General features: G+C 47.0%; 1 protein-coding gene across 1 annotated transcript in view; it reads right to left on the bottom strand.

Annotated features, from left to right (window-relative positions):
* The window catches only part of LMF1 (lipase maturation factor 1), a 63,699-nt gene extending 44,972 nt beyond the window's left edge, over nucleotides 1-18,727 (bottom strand). The window contains exons 1-2 of the mRNA XM_010719542.3: nucleotides 18,395-18,727; nucleotides 6,561-6,728 (exon numbers count right to left, since the gene is read on the bottom strand). Coding sequence (XP_010717844.3) covers nucleotides 6,561-6,728; nucleotides 18,395-18,667 — 441 coding nt within the window. The 5' untranslated portion in view covers nucleotides 18,668-18,727. The remainder of the gene's footprint in view (nucleotides 1-6,560; nucleotides 6,729-18,394) is intronic.
* Between the last annotated feature and the right edge of the window lie 4,426 nt (nucleotides 18,728-23,153).

Raw genomic sequence — 23,153 nt, 5'->3', positions numbered from 1 at the left:
AATGCTCTATTGTTAATTTTCCTGGGACGTTTTCTGTTTCTTGTTGCTTTCTAAACCACAACAAAATCAACACAATTTGGACTTTCAGGACTACACATCCACCATCTGCCTGCCCTGCCTTGGGACCGCAGCCACCAGCCCTGGGGACCGTGCTCCCTCACACCCGACCTCGCTGGAGATGTGTCACCACGGAGCTGCTCTGCTGCAAGTGAAATCCGGGGCAGGCCTGGGGACACCTCATGGAGAAATACCGTCTGCATCTCTTCTGTGGTCTTCAACTTGCTCATGTTGCCGATCTGCAGGGCGGATGCCTGAGTTTTCTGCCTCTTGCCCACATCATCTAGCAGCCCTGGGGTGGCACACAGGGCAAACGAGGCAGCAGCTTTATTTTCTGTCCCTACAGGCATTACACTATTGTGTGCCAGTAAATACAAACAACTTCCTGAGCAATGCAAATACCCTACAGGTACGTAACTAAAGCAGAAATGAGGGGTCTGATTCTTCTGACGCAAGCCTGGGGTTTGTGCAACCCTGACAGTCCTCCTGGAGACACATCTGACTTACACCAGCGTAAGAAAAAGAACAAAACCAAGCTCATATCTGACAAGTGAAAACAAACATTGATTCAGACACTTTCTGCAGGAAAGGGGTGGGGGAGCTGTTTAATTTTTGTTCCTTCTATCTGGGCCGCTGCTGTGACCTCTGCTACCTCCTAACTTAGCAACACAATATGTTGCAGCTGTGGCACTGCAGCAGCCTGATTTAATTTGCGTGTGTGTGGCTCGAGGGGCTGTTTATCCCTCTAAGGTCTCACAGCATGGCAGTGGCAGTGGTGGGGGGGCTGGTCCTCCCCAAAAAGAGGGGAAAAACCCCTGCTTCGCTTCCCATGCACAGCTTTGGAGAGGAGATGGGAAAAGGATCACCTGCATTAAAATCATTAAAAGGCTGAGGTTTGTCCAAGCTGAGAAAAAAAACAGAAGAACATAGATATTTATTCAACAACCGTTTTCTGCTTTAAAATAATAAAAATAAAGACAGGAAAATGATGAAAATGCCTTTCTGTCCCTCTCTGAGTGTCTCCATCTCAGACAGGGCCACATGTCCCAGTGCAGTGCCCAGCAGAGCAGCAAGCAGGGTGCTTTCCCAGTTCTCTGGTGGGGCCCTGGCCCTCCCCCAGCACGTAAAGCAGCTGCTTCCATAATAAAGCACTTTGGACCGACCCAAGAGCTGCGCCAGGAGTTTAGTTGGTCAGCGCTCTGAATTAGACTGAGGGTTTGGTTGCTGAGGGCTTTTATGTTTCATTTCCACAAGCTTGGAATTCAGCTTTGCTCTTGGCATTGTCATTTTTGCCTTTCACACGTGGCTCCTGCTGAAAACACCCTGGGACAGCCCTGAATTACACCCACTGCCAAGCCTTTGTGGGACGAAGACTGGTGGCAGCCCTGAGGCCCCAGCAGAACTTCTGCTTTACTCCAATCCCCTCCCAGCACTGATGTCCCTGGCACCTCCTGAGCCCCCAGGCTGCACAAGGATGCTCCACACAGAAGGTGCCAGGAGTTTCCAGGGGCCATGGAAGAGATCAGGCCCCCAAATCTGATTTGAATCCAAAGTGATTTGAGGTCTAAAACCCTGGAAATCCCAAACCATGACTACTACCCAGAACAGCTCCCTAGAAGCAAAGGAATGACCCTGCTTTTCCAACAGTGCTAGCTTTACACTTTCCACTTACTATTTTTTTTTGTAATAAACTATATATTTATTTATTTTACCATTGTGATATTGAAGCTCCTTCCCACCTGGCACAGCTGAAACTGCTCCACGGCTGTAGAAAACCTCAGCCCCTCCTGTGCCGGCCCTACAAGCACTCAGATCCAGCATTACCTGCCAGCTCATGGGGGCAAGGTGGCTTTCTCCTCACTTTTTGGCTTCCCTCTAGCTTCCCCTCATCAACTCGTTTGCCAAGCAGTGTACTTTACAGCCTGCCTTAAGGAGCCAAGAAATACGTTTGCTGGTGTAAGCTGTGTGTTAGACATCGTGAAAAACATGCAACTTCAGGGTTTTAGGAGCCAGCGACGCAGAACAGCGAAACAACCGCAAAGCAGCGAGGAGATGGTTTTGCACCCTCTCTGATTTCACTCCCGGACCCTCGTGCTTGATGCTGGCCGTGGGTGGTGAGCAGAGGGATGGACCCATGGGGGTGATGGGTTGGTGGAAGGGTCCTCTACCTGATGGCACCTGGTTTGTGAGCAGGTTGTGAGCCTCCCCCAGCCTGCCTTTCCTCTCCCCATTCCATCCTCCTTTACAATGAGCTCCTTAGGACTCTGGCTTGATGTCACATAGAAACTAGAATAACAGTGTGCAAACCTCACCTGTGGCCTCCAGGAAATCTAGGACCATTTCTAAGACCTCTTCTTGGATATAAGAAAGATTTTCTTTATTCTAAGGGCAGTGAGGCAGTGGCACAGGGTGCCCAGAGAGGTGGCAGTGCCCCATCCCTGCACACAGCCACAGTCAGGCTGGGTGGGGCTCTGAGCACTGATGGAGCTGTGGGTGTCCCTGTTCAGAGCAGGGAATTGGACCAGACAGCCTTTAAAAGTCCCTTCCATCTCAAAGGAGTCTATGATTCTTCAGTTCTTCCATCTCTACATGCTAACAATCACATTTTGGTTGTGATCTGTCATGAATTTTGGGGTGCTTCAAATCTACATGTATATATTGTTGCTCAGGTCCCAACACTGCTACAAAATCACCCAACTGATATCACAGGATCCTGAACGAAAGAACCATTCGATGAACTCACAACTATTTACTGGCAGCTGCTCCAACCTCCTGCAGCATTCCCATGTCCATGACATGCAACAGCCTCTGCTTTCTGCCCACCTTGTACCGACTGTACAGTGAACTTCCAAACATCTGGAGACAACTGGATTTCCCCAACTCTTCCACTTCCAGCCCATTAAATGACATCACATTCAACAGTCATCATGCAGGCACATGCAGTGAAAACAAGTTCCTTTGTGTGAGTTAGAGAGGGTCTGAAACCCCAAACCGGGTGCTGGAAGACTGAACCTAATAAGGTTAGGTTTGAACTCCCAACATGAGCATCTCGATGCACAGTCCTGCTCAAAATGCATCTGTGTTCTCCACAAACACCACAATAAAAGGCAGCAAAGAGCTTTCAGAATTTAGTGAACTCTCACAAACTCTGATGACTGTTGGTTATAATGTGAGCAAGAGGCAAACTCCAACTTAGGCATACTTGGAGGTTTCTGAGGCTCAACCTGGACATCTGCTGCAGACCCAAGCAGGGAGGAGATGAGCTGTAACTCTCTCCTCCAGCTTCATTCCTGGCAGAGACAATTTGCACCAGTGTTGCTCAGCACATCAAATCTGGCTTACAAAACCTGCTTACAATAAATCCCGCAACGATATTGAAAAGTTTAAAAGATTACTTTCATCTCTGCTTCAGATTTGGATTTCTACATACTGTAAATGCTAGAATATGTTTTTTTGAAACAATGCTACCTACTTACATTGGAGATCCTTTGTAACTGGCTGCACTCACCTAAAGTTTCTTTCTAAATGCATGCTTTGCAGCTATCACCTGCTGATACCTTCCTAAAAGGTGAGACCTGAGCAGGCTTCTGGAGATGGGATGGGCACAGTGCACTGCTCTGCATCTGAGAAAGCCCAGGGTGGAGGGTCTCAGCAGACACCAAAGGAAGCACAAAGCTCCAAGAATGATGTTAGCCCGTGCAAGTTGGAGTTTGGGAGCAGGGAATGGCTGGTGGTGAGGATATGCAGCAGGAGCACAGGGGACAAACTGCTGATGGGCCTGGACATGCTGCATTGAGTACTTGGATTTTCTCTCAGCTAACTTTAGATCCTGGCCTATGTGCTCTGGGCACTGTGATTTGATTGAGAACATCTCTGAGTACAGATATCCTGTAAAAGCTACACCCATCACAAAGCTCTCTCTCTCCAGCCCGATGGTTAGCAACAACAAATGATTTTTCAAATGGGAATTGGCCAGCACTCAACACACTCCTTGAGTTTGAGATCAAAGAAGCAGCCAAATGGGAAGATTTCTGGAAATTCAAGTTATGGAGGACTCAGATGGGAAGAAGCAGACCCAAACCACACTCCCACTGACAGCACTGAGTTCCCAGCAGCACCAGTGCACATGGAGCAGCAGCAGGACATGCTGAGCCTGCAGCCTCGTGGGCATAACTGCACAGCAATCCCACTGAGCCTTCTACCTTGCAAAGGTGAACTGGGAAAGAACAATAAGTTCACACTTGGAATTACAAAACAAAAAAAAAAAAAAAGAAAAGTCTTTTTAAAAGCACAACTTTTTCTGGGCTCCTGACAAAGCAATATTCTCCAGGCCAGTTGGAATCTGGAAAAATACACTTACTCAACCTAGCCACCATGACTCCAATAACAATTATAAAATGTCCAATAAAACTTGCATGTAATGTCAATTCAAATCTTGAAAAGCAGAATTAAGTGGTATATCAACATTAAACTTTATTGCTTCCTTTGCAGAGCAGAAGTATTGTCAATAAAAGTCATTCTGAATGAAGAAAAGGGCAGTAAATATTAAATAAACAGGTTTTTGTTGAAATGCTATAAATGCACCAGAGCTGCATTTTACACTGGGACCCTTTTTTGCCTTTTCAGACTCCACTCGTGATAGAAACAAGTCAGTAATTGCAAACTATCAATAAAGCACCAATTAAAGGGTGGTCAGATGCATGCATTTACAATATGTCATTATGAGCCCCTATTGGATGCAGTTTGCTCTCTCAGATCCCAATGGCTTTGCCTGAAGTCCCCAGCACACAATCACAGGGTCCAGCAGCACAGGACCAGCCCAGTATTGAGCAGCCAAGGAAGGCACGAGCGAGCAGCTCAGATTTTGGGAAAGCAAGTTTCACTGGCAGAGATGTGAAGACAAAGCAGCATCGTCACAGTCCATTAAACTACTATTTTTCTACCAAGGCAGAACTGAGCAGAGCAGAACAGAACAGCTCTGAGGCCGCACAGCCGTGCCAAAGACTGCAAATCTTTGTTTTCCGAGAGGCCACTCACCGTGCTGCACTCTGGTCCTCTCTGAGTCTGTTTGCCTTGAGAAAGAGCCACTGTCATCCTCCCTACACTTCTTCGTGTGCAGAATTATTCCTACTTGCAATTCCTATTCACGAATCCAATTTCATCAGCTATATCCCCACCCCCCGTTCCCTTCCGAAGGAGCAGCTGGCAAAGGATGTGTTGCTCTGCCCGTGATGCAGAAGCAGCTGCCCTCACCTTGCCCCAAGCCCCGACTACAGCAAAACCTGGTGCCAAGAGCTGTGCCAAGCAATCGAGGTTCCACGCTGTGTGTTTGCTGGTACCCAGCTCAATACTATGTGCTTGGGAAGCAGGGGAGCTGGCGGGCTCCTCTGCGAGTACGCAAATCCCGCAGCTTTTATGTCAGCCCTTTAAAATCTGATCAGCATTTTTGTGGTTTACCAATAGAGTTTATAAGCTGTTCTCCAGTTTAATCATCACACGTATTTACAGGAAGCAGTAACAGCTACAGCATATGAATTTCACGACGCTGGAGTGATACTGAACAAAGGCTGCAGTAAGTGGGAGCTGTGCTGCTGCACGTCAGCGCAGCTTCGCTTGGGGCTTTCAGTTATCCTGGAGCTCAGAAGGGAGAAATGAGATGAGGTCTTGGAAAGTACGTGTTCAGGAGCTTCTTTCCTCTACTTTATGCACATTTATTTATTTCATGTGAAAAAAAACCACAACAACCCACAACTGAAACAACAATGCCATTAATTTCTGAAGAAAGGATTTTTGCTATGAATCTAAGCTCAATAAATCTGATGGTTGTAAAAAACAGGACAAAAACAAATAACTCAAATTCAGAGATACAGACATTAAATATATAAAACATTAAATATATAAAAAAACAAACAGAGAAAAATGTCCATAAATATCAACTTTCAGAGAAACTGCAAGCATTCAATCTCCATCTCTGGAAGCGTTCAAGGCCAGGCTGGATGGGCCCTGGGCAGCCTGACCTGGTGGGTGGCAGCCCTGCTTATGGCAGGAGTTGGAACTGGGAGATCTTTGAGGTCCCCTCCAACCTAAGCCATTCTATGATTCATCCTGACCAACCACAACCTCCTGGCCACTGCAGGATCAGCCCCTGCACACTTGTCCTGCGCCAATGTTTCTCTGTTGTTCACATGAATGGGAAATGAAGCAGAGGCCAGGGAGCACCTCTCCAGCAATACACCCAGGGCAGCCCCACCAGCGCGAGTCACCCCAAAGCCAACTGTGAGAGCTCTGAATCATTCTGACTCACTGGAACCTGAACTCCTGACCCGGCTCTTGCATCAGTTCCTCTGCTCCAGTTTGGAAACATGGGTACAGCAACCACCCCGCTGCCACCCAGCGTTCCACTGCAGGTGGTGGAGTGGTGCGAGGGTGCAGCTCACGTGGAGACCTCTGTGGTGTGCTGGAAGGAGATGGAAGCTTAGGAAGCGACCCCAGGAACATCTCACCTGGAAAAGGATCTGCAGAACGCCGTGCACCATGCACATCCTTCGTCCCATGAAGATGAAAAAGGGCACCACCAGCTCGATGAAGTGGTTGAAGAGGGTCTCAAACTGATGAAACCAGCCTGGTGAGCGGTGCATGAAGTAGGCGATGGGGTTGGGCACTGGCTGGGTCTGAAAGATGAAAACACAGAGTCAGCACCAGCCCAAGGGCATCGCTGGGATCCAACAGAACTGTGGGGTCCTTCCCTTCCCTGTGCTTCCTTTGGTTTTAGAGGAAATTACTTCATCCAGACTTTTTTCATGCAAAACCCGGGAACTTTTAAGCCAGTACATCTAATAAAAAACAAGAGTTAATCTTCTTCCTTTTTGTCATAACCCAAATCATTTATCTTCAGTTGAACCCCTGTTCATTTCATACTGCCATGTGGCACGTAGCTCCACACCGATGGATGTTAAATCATTCTGCAGAAGCACAAGAGATGGGGAGAGTAACCGAGCTGATCCAGAAACAGAGAAAAAGATTTTCTTGGGGTCACACAGGAGGTCAAACGGAGACAGGAATGGGAACCAGATTTCAAAACCCTCAGAGATACTCTTTCTAAATGTTTAAATTTGAAATAAATGTGGTGGCAGAGCTGCTTTCCAAAATCATAATTCGGGAGAGGAAAGTCTAATTCCTCTAAACATGCTATATTGGTTTAAGGTATTTACATGCTGGCTGTGTGACAATATTATTCTTCTGAATTTTTTTGGTGCAGGGAGATCTTCCATCCAGTATAACAAAGCTGCAAATTCTACAAAGGCAGCAAGCTGTGATACGTTAATAGCAGCAACCCTCAGAAATGCTGCAATCTAAAGCAAAAAGAAAGGAGTTAACAATTTACCTTAGCATGTCTGACAAGCTCAAACTCACCAGGATTGTTTTAAAACTCTGTTTTAAAACAGAGAGGATGAAGAGGCAAGTTTTAATTGAAGGAGACACAACACATCTTTAAATTATTTGTAGCTAAATCAAAACTACAAACAAAACAGGGAAAATATTGCACTACGCATGGCAATCGAGCATGCTTCCACTGCCAAATCCCACAACTATTGTAATTCCCCATTAGCGAAGCTGGGACTAATAAACGTGTTGCTTTCCATGGGCTGGAGGCTGCTGTAACCCCTTAGGACAGGAGACCGCATCCTTCCTTCCTCGGACAGCAGCAGCGGATGGAGCAGCGGTGGGGTCACGGAGCGCTGCAGGTCCCGGCCGCTGTGGGGGTGGGGGTCAGAGCCCCCCCAGCCCGGGGGGACGCGGCCCTGCTGCCACTGCAGCCCCGGTTCCGGTTACCCTGTGCCTGCACGATGGCTCTGGGGCTCCCAGAGCTCTGGGGAAGCTCATTGAGAGACCCTGTACCGTCAGCACAGAAATGCTTTCACCCTTCCAGAAAGGCAGGTTGCTTTCGTGGCTGCTTTCACTTATTTTTTTCTGAAGCGTGATAACCAAAACTGACCTCATTCTTTTATCTTTTTTCCTCAAGTGCAGTAACCAAAACTGACTTCAGTCAGGCTTCTTTGATTGATTTTTTCTCAAATGTGTTAAGCTAAGCTGACCTTGATAAGATAACAATCCCCCAGGTTGCAATGTTTAGGCCAAGAGGAGCTGCACGAAGGCGGCACTCATGCTCACGCAACCCCATCTGCCCGTGTGCTGGGGAGGAGAGCCTGGACACTCCTCTGTGCAAGCAGCACTTGCAGCCTGGGACCAAGAAGAATGGGCTGTATTATCACATACAATCACTCACACATGTAGTTACAGATGAATTAAATCTCAGTGTGATCACACTGAGTTGTTGCACATTTGATCAGGATTTGCTGCTTTATTTCAAAGTAAAGGCCACTGCCAGCTCTTGACCGTGCCACTCAGTGTCCCCAGCTGTATGTGCGCCTGCCCCAGCCTGATGCTGACAGACGGACCAGTGGGGCTGCTCCTTTGCCAGGCCAGCCGCAGCGCCTCTGCTGCTGTGGTTTGTCACCCCAGTCATCGTCCCCGTTAGGGACAGAAAGAGAAGTCTCTTCTCTAGTGGGGACGAAAAGCAGCATAAAGCGATCACAGAATGGTTTGAGTTGGAAGGGACCACTAAAGGCCATCTGGTTCCACTTCTTACACTGAGCAGGGACACTCACAGCTCCATCAGTGCTCAGAGTTCAGCCTGACCGTCTGCAGGGATGGGGCACCACCACCTCTCTGGGCACCCTGCGCCACTGCCTCATCATCATCAGCATAAACAACTTTCTTCCATCCAATCTCCTCTCCATTAGTTTGAAACTATTTCCCCTTGACCTATCACAAAAGGCCATGCTCAAGAGTCTGTCTTCTTTCTTACGGCCCTCCTTTAGGTACCGCACCATCAGCCAGGAACCTTCCTCCCCACTGCAGCAGCTGCTTCTCTACACCTCCAAGGTGAGCAAAAGATGGGGAGAGAGGAGCATCTCGTGTGTCCCAGCACTGAGTGGAGCAGCTATAGGGGGAGGGTGCGGGCAGCGAGCGCTGCGTGTGTGTGTTCCTCCCGATGCCTTCCAGATGCTGTGAGCACAGCGTGGGCTTCCCAGGGAGAAAGCCGGCTTCGCTCATTGCTGAGGCTGGAACATAGAGCTGGGGAACTGCGTGAAAGCCAGGGGCAATGCTGGGAAAGCTTGCTGCTGGGGTGCTCGGCGGGACAAGCAAAGCACAAGTGTGCTGAACGCCTCTTGGTGCAACTGTGTCCTCCAACAAGACAGTCATAGCCTGGGAGGGGAGAAATGCATTCCATCATCTCTTACCCTGCTCCTTTCACAGAGGATTTTTAGCTTTGTACTTTGGTTCACGGCTGCCCCAAGAAGAGCAGAGGTAAGGAAGCAGCCAGCAGCTCTGTGCATGGGGAATGGTGAAATCCTGACACAGAAAAACGCAGCACCAGCTCAGATGCAACTGAATAAACAAGGCCGAGGATGGTGCACGGGGACCTGCTCAGCACAGCCTCCAAGCAGCCACGTTCCTGGGTACTCCTGCACAGCAGAAAGCGTTTTTAAATAAAAAAACGATTAGCAAAAACTGGCTTTATGTGTCAACACAAGGTACAATACAATAAACCTGCCTGCCTCACACCTCCGGCAGCCAGAGAAAAACTGCACTGCAAACGAGTTCTGAAACAAGATTGGGGAAAATTAATTCCATAATTCACAGGGCAGATTTGTGACGTGTGACTTCGGCGCGATGTTCGGCGGGGGCTGCTGGCCGTGATAAATGCATGCTGGGTCGCCAGCTATGGCATGTTCTCTGGCTTGTCTCTACCAGGTTTTATGAGGGCTGGTAACAGATTCTAAAAATATGCACAATAAACTGTTTTTTCTCCCTAAGGGGTCTATGGTTTAATTATGTTCTTAGTGAGAACCATTAAAGCGCTAAGTACCTGAAGACTCCTAATTTACTAAACTATACGCTACTAAAACCCAACAGAAGGCCATTATATACCAGAGCAAATGCTCTTCTCTGGGACTGTAAATGCACGTGGGCTCTCCTCTCAGCCTCCCCACTTGGCACGGCATTACACAAACTCTGAGAGAGTACTGAAGCTGTGTCAGATACCCCATCTCAGCTGAGGGAGATCTCCAAGCTGCCCTACGCACGTGCATGAAAACACACTGTCCTTGAACAACACGCTGCTAGGCCAGGGCTGCGCATGGCATACTGTACCACGAGTGGCAAAGTGCCCATGAGAGCACTGAGTTGGAAAGAGCAAAGCCTCCACTCTTGAGACAAGAAATGAGGAGGGCAGAGATGCACCACATGAGCTGTGCCCCTGCAGGGATGGATGTCTGCTTTCCTTCCCTTCCCATTGCAGATCATCTTCTGCAGCCTCAGAAGGAGCACCCTAAAGCTCAAGCTCTCTTTCAAAAAACAGTAGCAAGTTACAAAGGAATTGATTTCAAAAAGGTGAACAAAAATCCATTATTCAATCTGTTTGTATGAAGTAAAATTGGGTTATCTATTGATTTTGACTTCAAATTAAAACAACCGTAAGGACAGCCTTCCAAACTATCACCCTGGGTGCCTACCATACAAATGTGTCTTTGTGAAAACTAAAGCAAGCCATAAATATCCCTATGCACTCTAGACACTATTATTTGTTTGCTCTGAAAAGCACTTAATTAACCAAAACTCTCAACTGTGAGTGCATTTATCTGCAGAAAAATCTTGAAAAAGGGAAGGAAATAGAACAAGAGCAAACATGAATAAGTGGTGAGAGCACACAGCTACTCAGCCAAAAGGAGCAGGATGAGCTTGGTGCGGTCTGAGGAGAGGAAGACTTCACTGCAAGCAGAAGGGTGTGAAGAAGAGTGGTACCCTGGAAAACCAGGTGGAGAGGTATGGGTAGATGTTTTCCTGAAGGTCTGTGAAAGGTAGAGATGAACTGCAAAGCACACTTCTTCACCTTCCCAAAGCACTGAGGCATGAAATCATCTTCTCAGCTTCAAAGGAAAGCTCTCAGTTCTGTTGCACTTTGGACCAAAAAAAAGAGAAAGGATTCTCCGTGGCAGGGTGTAATTTGATCGACGTGATCCAACAGGCTGTTTCTCTGCCAGTCTGTTCTGCTTCAGATCTTGACCCTTCCTCCTTACGTATCTGCAGATCAAAGCTCCTCATTCCAAAACCTGTGCAGAGATGGCTTCCCAGCCCTGTGCAGGAAGCAGAAGGCAGTGAGCAGGAAGGAGATAAACCGGGTCGCTCCCAGCTGCTGCTATGTGTGGGAAGATGTGTGTCTGTATTGAAGCCTGAACGTCTCTTGTGATGCACGGTAACCAGCAGCTTCTGCAAAATGCCCTTCTTCATCATGGGGAGCTTACAGAGAGCTGCTACTTCCCAGCCTGTAAGGCTTTGTGGTGGGCGTACTACACGTGCAGCAAGCTTGATTGATGAACAAGGGTGGTTTTGCACAAAGATACACATGTAGGCAAGGGCTTAGGAAGGAAATTGAGCAGCAAACTGCTCAGCTTCTTGTGCAAATCCCAACCGTAACTCGTGCTGTGTGTATTTTATACATGCATGCATGCACACAAGTCTCCACATGCATGCTCCTAGCACGCTTCCACACACAATACCTAATCAGTTAAAAATAGTCCCTTTCAAACTTTCCAATTGCTGATATATTGCCAATCAAAATAAAATCACAAGAAAAAGCTAAAAGCCGTGTCTCTCTTCAAACACAGACATCCAATGTCTGCGTGGGTCACGAGGGGTCGGCTCTTCAACAGCACAACATCAAAATAATAAAGTTCTGGTAGATCTGTTAAAAAGAAAAGTTACCTATACGTTCTTACTGGGCAGCGCTTCCCTTGTTCAGTCAATAGTAATATTCAGTTCATAGAAAAACACACTGGAATCTGCCTGCTTCAAGACAGCAGCGCAAGCCAAGAAGATGTGTGTTTGACTCGGTGCCAGCACGACCATAAAATGTTGGCAATTTAGTAGAGACATAGTGCCGCGCCACTCTCCCAAAGGACCTAAATAAACTTCAGATGTAGAACATATATTTTTACTTTTATATATATAAATCTGCTGTTTCATTTTTAACTCCTTTCCCCAGCCTTCTCTCCGTCTAAGGTTTTTCAAAGCTGAAACAGGTCCCTAGATCTCCTGGCCGAGAGAAGCTTCAGCAATGAAAAGTTAAAAGCATGAAAAATCAGAGAAATGATTCACGTCTGGGTGTTGGGTTTCTTGGGGAACGATGGCTGCACATGCGGCCACAGATGCCGGAGGGGAAAGGGTTTGGGGAGAAAATTCTGCTGTGCAATTTCATGCCTCTGCGTTATAAAACATCCCCAGGAATTTTTTCATGTTCCCAAAGTTATATTTGCAAAGTCACCAGCGTAGGTGAAACCTTCCTGCCACATCTGTGACATTTAGCTACGAAGCCAAGCTTTGCTCATCATGAGTCAGCCCCAATTACTGCAGATCGGGCGAGGAGCAGGGCTGGCTCACAGGGCTGTATTTTACCATGGGTACACCTAAAAGCACAGTTTGAATTCCAGCAAGTTGGGTGGGGGCAGAAGGATCTATAGCAGCACTGTTTGCTTTTCCAGACTGCACCCTACCTCCTGGTCAGAGCTATCCTCCAGTAATAAAGACCACATTTCCATGCCCCACAGCATACCTGTTTATTGACACTGTTCCTACATAGGAACATGCCTCCGAGCTGCTTGCTGTATATAGAGTTAATTGTGGATGTATTACAGATTCACCTATTTATTCTGTACATTCTTGGAGGGATCCAGAGCTAAAATTACACAAGGAACTGCTGAACTGTTCAGGCTATTTATTTGTTCAAAATCCCTTTAAAATAATTAGTGGGGCCAGGAACAGACATCTTGGCTCTGGTGGGGCCAGCAGAAGCTGGTGCTACCAACCATGGGTCATCACTGCCTCCCAGCTTTGGGGGAAAATCCTGCTTATGGACAGCACCACATGGGTCATGCTAGGCTTGGGACGGACCAGACTGAAGGGCGTGCTTGGAAGAAACAGCAGCTGAGGGCAATTAATGCTTATCGAGAAGCTCCCATCTCATTAGGGCTGGGACAAGAGGCTGCTTTTCCTTAGGTCCCACCTCTCACTGCAGGGATGCCCATCAGCACCCCATTCTCCCCCAGCTTGGGCACAGAGCTGCTATCAAACGGGGTTTTCCTGGCATCTCCTGCCCCAGGATGCCTCTTCCAACCTAAGCCATTTTATGATTCCCAACACAGCCCCAGCAATGCTTTCTGACGGAGCTCGTGTTCCCATGGATCACCAGGCAGGTCACTCACCAATATTTTAAATTGCCATTTAAGAGTATATTGCAAACGTGATCCTTTAATTGGTCACTGTTATGGCTCTCTATTAGAGAAGACAAGTTTTTCCACACAAGGTAAGCCCTTGCGAAAGCACTGAAAATGTTTAAAAACAACCCAGTCCTGATATATTTATTATATATTTATCTATATATAAATAATTTCATGAAAAGGAACGTACTGAGTGGAAACTCCATTTAAAATGTGATCCCAGATGGTGGCAAAGCTCTAAAATTGCAAGGCAACATGTAAAGAAAGATTAACGACCTCAAACAGGCACAAATTTATGAGGTGAAAGCCCCTGTAATCCTAGAGAAAAATGATACCAAACGTTAGACTAGACAGCTAGAAAATACCTCTGCTTAGTTCATGTGGCCTCTGCCATTTTACATTTTCTTTTAATATACCTTACTTTTGGGTTCATTTAGTCTTTCCTCCTGTAGGACTGAGGATTGCTTTGGTGCATGAGCACGCCAATGGATTTACCGGCTCCCATCACTCTGCTTTTAGCAACGGGTGAATCAGACGAGGGGCAGCAGCTATCCTATCCCACAACTTCTCAAACAGGCTATGTCCTGCCATGCAATCAGCAGCCAAAAAGAAAACGGAGCCATGTGTCAAGCCTTTATCATCACTGTGAGACCCAACACTCCACCATCCAGTAGGAAAGAAGACAGCGCTTAATATTTCCAACACTAAGGTTCACACGTTTCCTTATTTTCCTGAGAACAAAATGTTTCAAAGGAAAGGATGCCAACACTTCACCCTGAGGAGTGTGGGTCACTCTATAGATCAGTATCTTCCATGCCATTAACACTAACTAGCTGGGACACTGTGGGTCCCACAGCCCATTTCCCTGAGATATCTGGCATCTCAAAGATCCTCAGAATCAATGAGGTATCACTAGCATAGAGAAACAGCCCAGTGTACATCAAGGGTGCAAGAGATACAAAGTCCCACAAGAAGACCTTCAAGCTGGGATGAGCTTCCCTTATCCCATGTCACGCTTCCATCACTGGGCTGCGTACCTAGAGAAGACAATTCTGACCAGTTCCACGCAGACTTGAGTGATGTGTTTGACAGAGCTTCAGTACAATATTAATCTGTGAGATTTTTCAATGAACTACTATTTTCTGACCTCTCCGTAAAGAGTTCTGGCACTCTCTTATTGACAAGACAGCCATGGAATGATATCAAAATTAGCGTGGTTTCAAAACACTTTGCAAGTGGTGTCCTGAGGCCAAAAGATAGAGCTGCTGAACTGTCAGGGGGTCAGCAAAGTTTAAAATTCAAGTTTAAGATATAGATCACAGACTGCTTTAAAATCTGAAGGTGAACCTAATCATAGAAAATGGTCAGAAGAGGAGGAAGAGGAAGAAAACCTGTCTGCCACATGAAAACACAATGACAAGCTTGCACTGAATTAGGACAAAGCACAGCACAGATTTCAGCCTGCTCTCCCTGCAGAAGGCTTACAGGCAAATTGTCTTTAAGTCTCTGCACAAATTTGCTATGCCAAGTACAAGTGCAAGTAAGGGATACAGTGCTAAGGGGCGCAATCCCCTGCTCTACCACCCTGCCAACACTGGGATACCTGCAGGCACTGGGGCAGCTGCTCAGTTAAGTTTTGCCTTTCTGCCCTCATCAGAAGCTGCCAGATCCCGGACCTCCTGCAGCCAGAAAGCCCAGTGGCCTCCTGCAACTCGCTTTTGGAGGGTTTTCCTGAGATTCCAACTGGGCTGTAAAACTGGCTCTTTACAGCAGCTGTCCCATCAGCTGCAGTCACTGCTGTTGCAGTCTCATCTCTGCCAGCAACGCAAGCTCCAGGCCTGGCTCTCACCTGGCTACAGAGCAGGGACAACCCCAAAGAAGGGTGCACAGCCTCCTGCTAGAACACAAAGAAAGGCAGGATGTGCAGAATGAACCTTTGAGTGGCTCTGCCATGACATCAGATGGTCTCATGCAGGCTCTGTCTATGGGACATCAATGTTGCGGAGGCTGGAGGCTCCCCAGCCCTCCAAGCTGGGGAGGAAATACCAGGTTCAACCCCTCTGGAAAGGCAGCTGTTTCTGTGGGTGACCAGCCTCCAACATGGCCATTTTTCAAGCAGCTCACAGCTATGAGTGATCTACTTCTCCATATGTGGTACCCCGCACTGCGAATCATTGCCAACCCAGGCAGTGCCCATTTTCCATCCACGCATTGAGACCCATACTGTACAGAGAAGTCCATTCTCTCTCTTTGGGGATGTGCTTAAAAGGACAAATCTGCTGCATTAGAGAGGGTGGAAGAACTTTCCTATGCTATGCCTGCTCATGAGACCCAGGCAATGTGGGGTTTAATCCCCCACTCACTACCCCAGTGCACAGTGCTGCTCTGCTGTGCTGCGGCTGCTTTCATGAAGGCCTTCATTACTTCACTACTTTTTCCTTTTTATAAGTCCACTGTTAAAACCAGAATCGTATCTCCTTCAGTGGGCTTTTTTTGAGTGCATGCTCATAAATATGATGTTCAGCACCAGGCCAAGGAACACATAGGCAAAATCAGAGGGCGGCAAACACCAGCAAAGCCACGGCTCGTGCCTATGTTTGGATTAGGCAGTTTGGCAGCCCGGACATTTACAGGGTGTTTTTTTTTTCTTTCATGCAAGAGAGTTACAACTAGAGACAAACAGTGGGATCTTTCATGAAATGTGTTCACAAAGGGTAAATTGTGCCATTAGGAACTCGCTACCTGGATGGTCATTTGAATTCTCCGAACTGGAACACCACGTTGCTGCACGCCAAATCAAACTGAAGGGGAAGGAGGGGAAACTCAGAGTCACAGGCTGTCTGGTTTAACTTTCCAACTACATGAGAGAGGGAGAGCTGAACATCATCTGCCTCAAATAAGTGTGTTTAAAACAGCCCTCTGATTTAAGCAGTCACTATTGCAAATGAAACATCCAAAAAGCAAGAGGGGCTGAGGGTTATGTGAAAGGGGTCCTGGAACTGGTTGTCTCTATGAGTCAGCTGAGCATTGCTGAGAAGACTTCAAGTCACGTCACAAAAAGAGGGAAAAAATCATAGAATTTAACTTTTGCATTAAAACAAAACCGAAAACACTAACTCTCAAGAGATTTCAGATAAAAAATAAACTGGACATCACTTAGGGACCTGGGCTGAAGATCTAACTCCTCTGTTGTATGGTGGTGACTGGCAATCACCCTGACCAGATGTTTTTGCAAGGCTGGAAAGGGTGAAGATGATCAGCTCCCATCTTCATGGATGTATACAAAAAGAACCGCCGCTTTCTGCACTTAAAACGGTGCTTCCATTAAAAAAAAAAGAAACGGGCTCTTCACTCCACTAGAGATGTTCAAAAATGGATGGCTATCAACAAGGAAATGCATGTTTTGCCTAACATTCCTATCACAAAACCATTAAATAACGTGGGGCAAGTCTGCTGGGGTGGAATTTCTTGCAATTACATCAGTGAAGTCTGCTCCACTTATTGCATAAGTGAACATCCAAAAGGCAAGCAAGAAACCAGATTAATATATTATTTTTTCTTTAGAATCTAGTCATGAAAGGCAAGATGAAAATAAAGGAGGCTGAGACTTCAGAAAGCCCAGGTATGGAGCCATGGAGAAGTACAACCAAGTACATCCCTGCACAGAAAGAAGACACCTCTGCTCCTGAAGACTTCACCCCATTGCTTTAGACATAAAAATAGAGATTTCTAATACATCTTGTGTCATACATTCTTCCATCCCATTTTTCAGCAGTAAAGCCTGACAACTCTGCCACATTGCTTTCCAATGTACTGACAGACCTTGCACGGTTACAGTGAAGATTTCATATATTGTTTTTAACATGCGGTTTATCTTATTTCCATTTTCCTCTAGAAATGGCATTAACATAAACACCAGGATAACTCTGCCCATTTTTGTCCATAGTATTTCAAAAACTTAACTATTTCTGTGGGGCTGAAGGAGTACAGCTCGTGAATATGCTGTAAACAGGTCAGGGAATAAAAATAATCCTTTTGCTTCCTAGGGAAAAAAAAATCTGGCAAAGTCTATGTCTGGAAAACAGAAAGTGTCACCTTCGGCATTAGCAACTCTTCCCTGTGTTAACAGCAAAACAGGAAAAACAGGTAGCTGTTCCAAGGATGCAGCCAGAAGCTCAGCAAAACCTACCTCTGTTTGAAGATTTCTCCCTAGCAACAAAGGATGTAGGCTGAAAGAATTCAGGGCAAATAAAATAATTTACAAGAAAACCCTTTGCCTCAAGGAGCTGATGTACAGACTCCTGAAGGATGTGGATGAATCCAGCCGCCAGTTCTGCCCTCTTGGCAATGGACTGCACCTCTGCAGCCATTTAAGTATTGCATCTTCTTCCATGGAAACAACACGTTGGATTTTTTTCCAGAAGGTTAAAGTAGTGACTTCTTGCAAAGGCAAGAAACTGATAGAAAACTTCAATTCTGCTAAAGCCAGGAAAGAGGCTAAAACATCTTTGACCATTTGGATAGAAAAATGTGATTATTCTGTTTGTTAACATACATTCCCAGCCCGATCAAGGCCTTCCTTGGTTAAAAATAATAACCACACGTGTTTTTAGGCACCGTTTAGGAATGGAAAGTTCTACAGCACGTTCTCAACAACTGCGGTGGTTCCCCTTCGGGCACAGAGTGCAGCACTGCTGCAGGACGGGCACAAGACGCCGGAACAGTCGGACCCTTTTGCCTGGAGCTCCGTGAAGCACTGCCCTTGTGCAATCGCCTCGCTTGTTTTGTAAGTGTAGCTTGTTTCTATGCCTTTCTACAAGAAAAGTAAATAAATTCTGCAGACAAATAAATTCCACCCAATAAATGTGTCGTCCGGCCGTCCCCATGGACATAATAATGCCCTCACACTTGTCCTGCATTGGAGGGAATACAAGTCATGGTTATAAATAAGAACCCGGTCCTAGGCCAAGTGCCTCATTTCTCATAAAGCCTTTTACCTCCTTTCCTAACGAGCGCAAACCCAGCACGAGCTCAGGGTCTGTGTGACAGCAGGACAGCAGCGGCACTGCTCCCTGAAGAGCCATGCTCAGGCATGGAGCAGAGCGAGTTGCTGGCTCACCGAGGGCCATTTTTAGGCTGCTCTCTCTCCAGACATCTCCCAGGCTGTCCCCCAGCTGTGTCCGGGCCCTGTTTGCTCTGCAGGGCTGGCTCCACATGCTGGCACACACCCCGAGCCCCCGAGGGCGGCACAGGCCGCATTGAGGCCGCATTGAGGCCGAGGGAGCGTTTGTCTGATGAAGTTAGGTTCTCGCCGGGTATTTAATATTCCCCGTCATGCAAGCCTGTTTCTCCTTGAGTCTGCCTGTCAGTTAAGCCCGGGGATGTTTATTTTAACGGCCACTTGTGGTCAAGGCTGGTGCCAGTTGTACGGCATCGGTTACGCAGATTTAACACTGGGGACTCAGCCCCCGGGTCCCAGAGCACGTCAGGCAGCCAGGGCTGCCCCGTCCTAATGTAAAACAACTGAACTCTTCCAGCAGCCCTGGTTGGGCTTTAACCCTTGCTAGGGAGAGCCCTGCTGCTTCCTCAGCCCTGTCCCAGTTGCAGCCCTAGGATTTTGGGCCCCCCACTGACATCTTGCTGGCAGCAAGGAGTCTCATGGGGGGTGACGATCTCAAAGCTGCAAGGAGGAATGGAAAATGCCTTCAGCTGCTGAAGGATGCAGCTTCTTCTGGTGGGAAGGGGGAGGGTTCCATTGCTTTTGTGGGTTATCTTTGCCTCAGAGGCACAGAACGACTGGGAGCAATGCCTGTGGTGAGCACAGGGTGCTCAGTGCTGTGAAACTGACACATCCCCTGCCCCAACAAACCAGTGGCACAAAGCCATTGCCATTCCCATCCCAAAGACAGGAGCTGGGTGCTACTGCAGGGCAGCATTCCTAAAACCCAGCCCAGCACACACCGCAATACTGCAGTGCTGGGGCCTGCTCCATTCTCCAGCAGCTGAGTGCCTTCTCTGCTTCTGCCTACACACGAGCTGGGAGGATGCTAAAATGTTAAATAAACCATGGCCTGCAGCAAAATTATGCATCATTTTTGATTGTCTGGATTGTCTCCAAGATGCTAATCAGCCCCAGATTAAGTCATCAACCAAACTGATGAGCAATCACATTTTGTCAGTACAGCTGGACATCATTACTCGGGAGCTGATCTTTCAGCAGAGATGGACGATGGCTTTTTTCCCATTGATCAAACAGCACAAGGGAAGCAAAGGATGGCAGAGGGCCTGAGCTGAGTGGCTGTGGTCCCTCCATGCCAGCAGCTCTCTGCTCGATGTGTGTTCCCAAAATTTGCCTCTTACCAGCCGGCTGCTGCCCTGTGCTGGGCTTGTGCCACCACTTGGGTGCACAACCAGCCCCAAACGAGTGGATCTAAAATTAAGCACATGTTGCAGTGTTCTGCTGAATTACTTACTGCACATATCAAGAGGCAAATATGGAAGAACATCAGTGCATATTAGTGCTTTAACCTGATGATCACAGATACCATTAATAGCTATGTGGGACAATAACAAATAGAAACACACTAATGGTGAAGTGCAGTGAAAATCCACCATGTTTCTAAGTATCACAATGTTCAAATCCCACTTTTGTTTGTTGAGAACTTGTTAATGGACAACTGTAATTGTCATGGACAACTGTAATTGTCATGCACAATGTAATCCCACTGATTTTGCAGAATAGTGAGATTGGAGTTAAAACCTGCCTAGACAATAATTTAAATCAAATAGGACATTCTAGGTATCTACCGAGGTGCTATGGAGATATGTGTGAAAGAACCAATTTAAAAAACTCATCTTGAAGTTCTTGCTCTACAAATAATGACATATGAAACAATACATAATGCTGGGAATTCTACAAGAAGGAATTTTTTTAATGTATGTTTCAGTACAGATTAAGAGGAAATAAGTTGATCAGAGTGGCTATCAGGGAACTGATTCTTCTTACAGATCTCAGGAATGGATAACGCAGCTCCACGTCTCCAACCAACTCCTTCCCTGCGGTTTTCTCATCTGCGTCAGTGTTTCCATAACCAATGCGCCGAGTGCTTTATTAGAGATATTGGAGGGCTTTGCCCCTCCCAGGCTGTGCCAGTGCCAGCACACATCTGGCAGCCACACGTGCCGAGAACGCAGCCACCCCGCGCCTGTTCCCCCATTTATAACATTTATATATTCTAAAAGCGGTGATCTTAATAGAAAGACAAAGAGGTGAGAACATAACTTGCCGTGTACAGCTGAGAATCTCCCATGCGTTACAGATGTGCCTGGAATGTGTCAGTGAAACCTTCCTCCAGGAACCTCGTATATCTAAGGACTTTGTCCCCACACTGAGCGAAGTGCCTGCCTGGTGCAAAGCACCATTCCTTTGCTGATGGAGCTTGGGCCTCCCTTGTGCCCTGTGATCAGCCCACTGCCAATCCCCGCATTTTCAGACTGCTGACTTTCTGATGTCTCTATCAGCTTCTGAAAGCAGATACTAAATTATATAGAAATACAAGCAAAAAAAAAAAAAAAAAAAGAAAAGAAAGCCCTACAAAATAGGCCAGTTACACTCTCTCCCTCAGCAAAGCCTCCTGCCTTCCCCACACGCTTCCAGTTAAACACAAGAAGTGCTGCAATATCCCCACAAATTTATTCCATTCTGCCATTCATCTCGTAAGTAAAATGGTCGAAAGCATTTTCTGAAACTCCCAAATTCACACAGAGGTGCAAGGAAGGGGAATGATGCAACCGAAGGCGTAGTTTGAGCCCCGGAGGACAATGCGAGAGGGTGGGACAACAGCAGGGCCACTGCTTCTTTTCAATTTGCTCCTCTGAAAAAGGGATGGAAACCATCCGCCTCAGGGCAGGTGAGCAAGGCTTGCAGAAAGGAGCTCAGACATTTCAGAGTCACAAGCAGCAAAAAGCTCTGCTGATAAAACAAGAACACAACTCAGATGCTTCTTAATAACACGTTGGGAACGCGGTGGCAAAGCTGCACTGTGTTAAAATTCAACACTAATTTAAAGTCTTGTTCCTTAGTGCAAAAGCTGGAAACACGCCCAAGTGAACGGCGGAGGGAAAAAATAATAACCAGACCAATTGTATATTTCTCCTAGAAATTCCATGTCATAACGTACCTCACAACTTACACTTGCAGGGTCCAATTTCAATAAATCAACACAGCGTGCAGAGTAACAGTAGCACAAGTCTCTCTCTCTTTCCATAATACACCCAGGTAAAATCACCGTGAAGAACAAAATGCCCATTCTTTCTGGTGCTTGGCAAGGGGACAAATTACTTTCTGCACCTCTCTGTGTTGAAGGACTAGTTATTAAATACAGTCTGAGCTGCCTTTCCAGCTGTACTTAAATCAAGGACAAGTAAAGCTAACGCGACTGTCCACAAGAAACCCAGAGCAAAAGAGCACAGCAATAGAGGCCACCCCCACACCTCCCTGCCTCCCCGCTATGTAAATAACCCTGTTAGCAATGCAGAGCAAAGCCCTGCAGCTCCCTTCACAAAGCCACTCACCACTGCCCAGAGCCGGCACTGCCGTGCCATGTGCCACAGCTTTCTCAATAACACCGCCCACAATTTAGGGATTATTCCCAACATCACAGCGTGGCCATGAGAACAGCACTGCCAAGAATGAGCAAACAAGAAGGTGAGAGCGAGCTCCCAGCCATCCCCTTTGGTCACCCTGAGTGCATTTGCACAAGGGAAAGCAGTGGCTGTGTTTGTGCAGCTTTTTGCCTGGGACTCAATGATGCTGAATGCTGTGGAAATGGCCAGGAAGCGACAGATCAGAGCAGAAAGCCCCACGCAGACACAGCTTAAGCTTGGAGGGGAATGAGGCCCAAGAAATGACATGCCCAACACAGTTCATTAACTGAGCCATCAGAACAGCAAAAGGGTCTGTGAGCCGCCTGGCCTTCCCCTCTCCACCGCTGCTCCTTTAATGACATTTCATGCCACTTCTGCTATGCATCCCTCTACATTTCCTTGATAATCCCTCCTCTTGGCGAACGCGGGAGCTGAAACTCAAGCCTGGTGCTGTTGCAGGATGGGGCTGTGCAGCCATGTGCCCCCCCTGGGGCAGCTGCTCTGTGCCCTTCAAGGGGGCAGTTGGCCAAGTCCTCATTTGGGGTCCTGCCAGTTCTGCTCTAGAACAAGGTCAGCAATGCACCAGCACTCACAGCCTGAGCTAAACCCCTCCGGGGGCTGAGGAAGTGACTCCATCTGTGGCACATGGAGGGATGCAAGAGCCAGACCTGCAGCCTGCCCTTTCTTTTCCAGCTCGGTGCCAAAGCTGAGGGCAATGGGAGCAGAAAACAATATTTTCTATGAAAGCTTCCAAAACATAAGATTTCCACTTCTTTTTTTTTTCTTTTTTTTCAAAAAATTGTTTTTTCTTTGTCTATTGCTACATGCGCAAAATTACTTATCTACATGAATGTGATACAGTACCATCATAACCAGAACGTGCAAGTGGTAATGAGTTCAGTGAGTTCAATACCATGTGCTAGCCCTGGAAATCTGCTGGAAGCTGTGGAAGTGGAAGCAGCAAGAGACACTGCACAGGCAGACACCCCACACTCTGCAGTGAAATGCAAAGATTTGAGGATCAGACAGCACCATAAAGACCTATCACATGGAATAAAGCCATAGGCCCATTGTTTTTTGGTTTTTTTTTTGTTTGTTGCTTGTTTTTTT

This window comes from Meleagris gallopavo, chromosome 16 (assembly GCF_000146605.3).
Source record: "Meleagris gallopavo isolate NT-WF06-2002-E0010 breed Aviagen turkey brand Nicholas breeding stock chromosome 16, Turkey_5.1, whole genome shotgun sequence".
In the NCBI taxonomy this organism is placed as follows: domain Eukaryota; kingdom Metazoa; phylum Chordata; class Aves; order Galliformes; family Phasianidae; genus Meleagris; species Meleagris gallopavo.
This window is presented reverse-complemented; position numbering and strand designations above follow the sequence as displayed.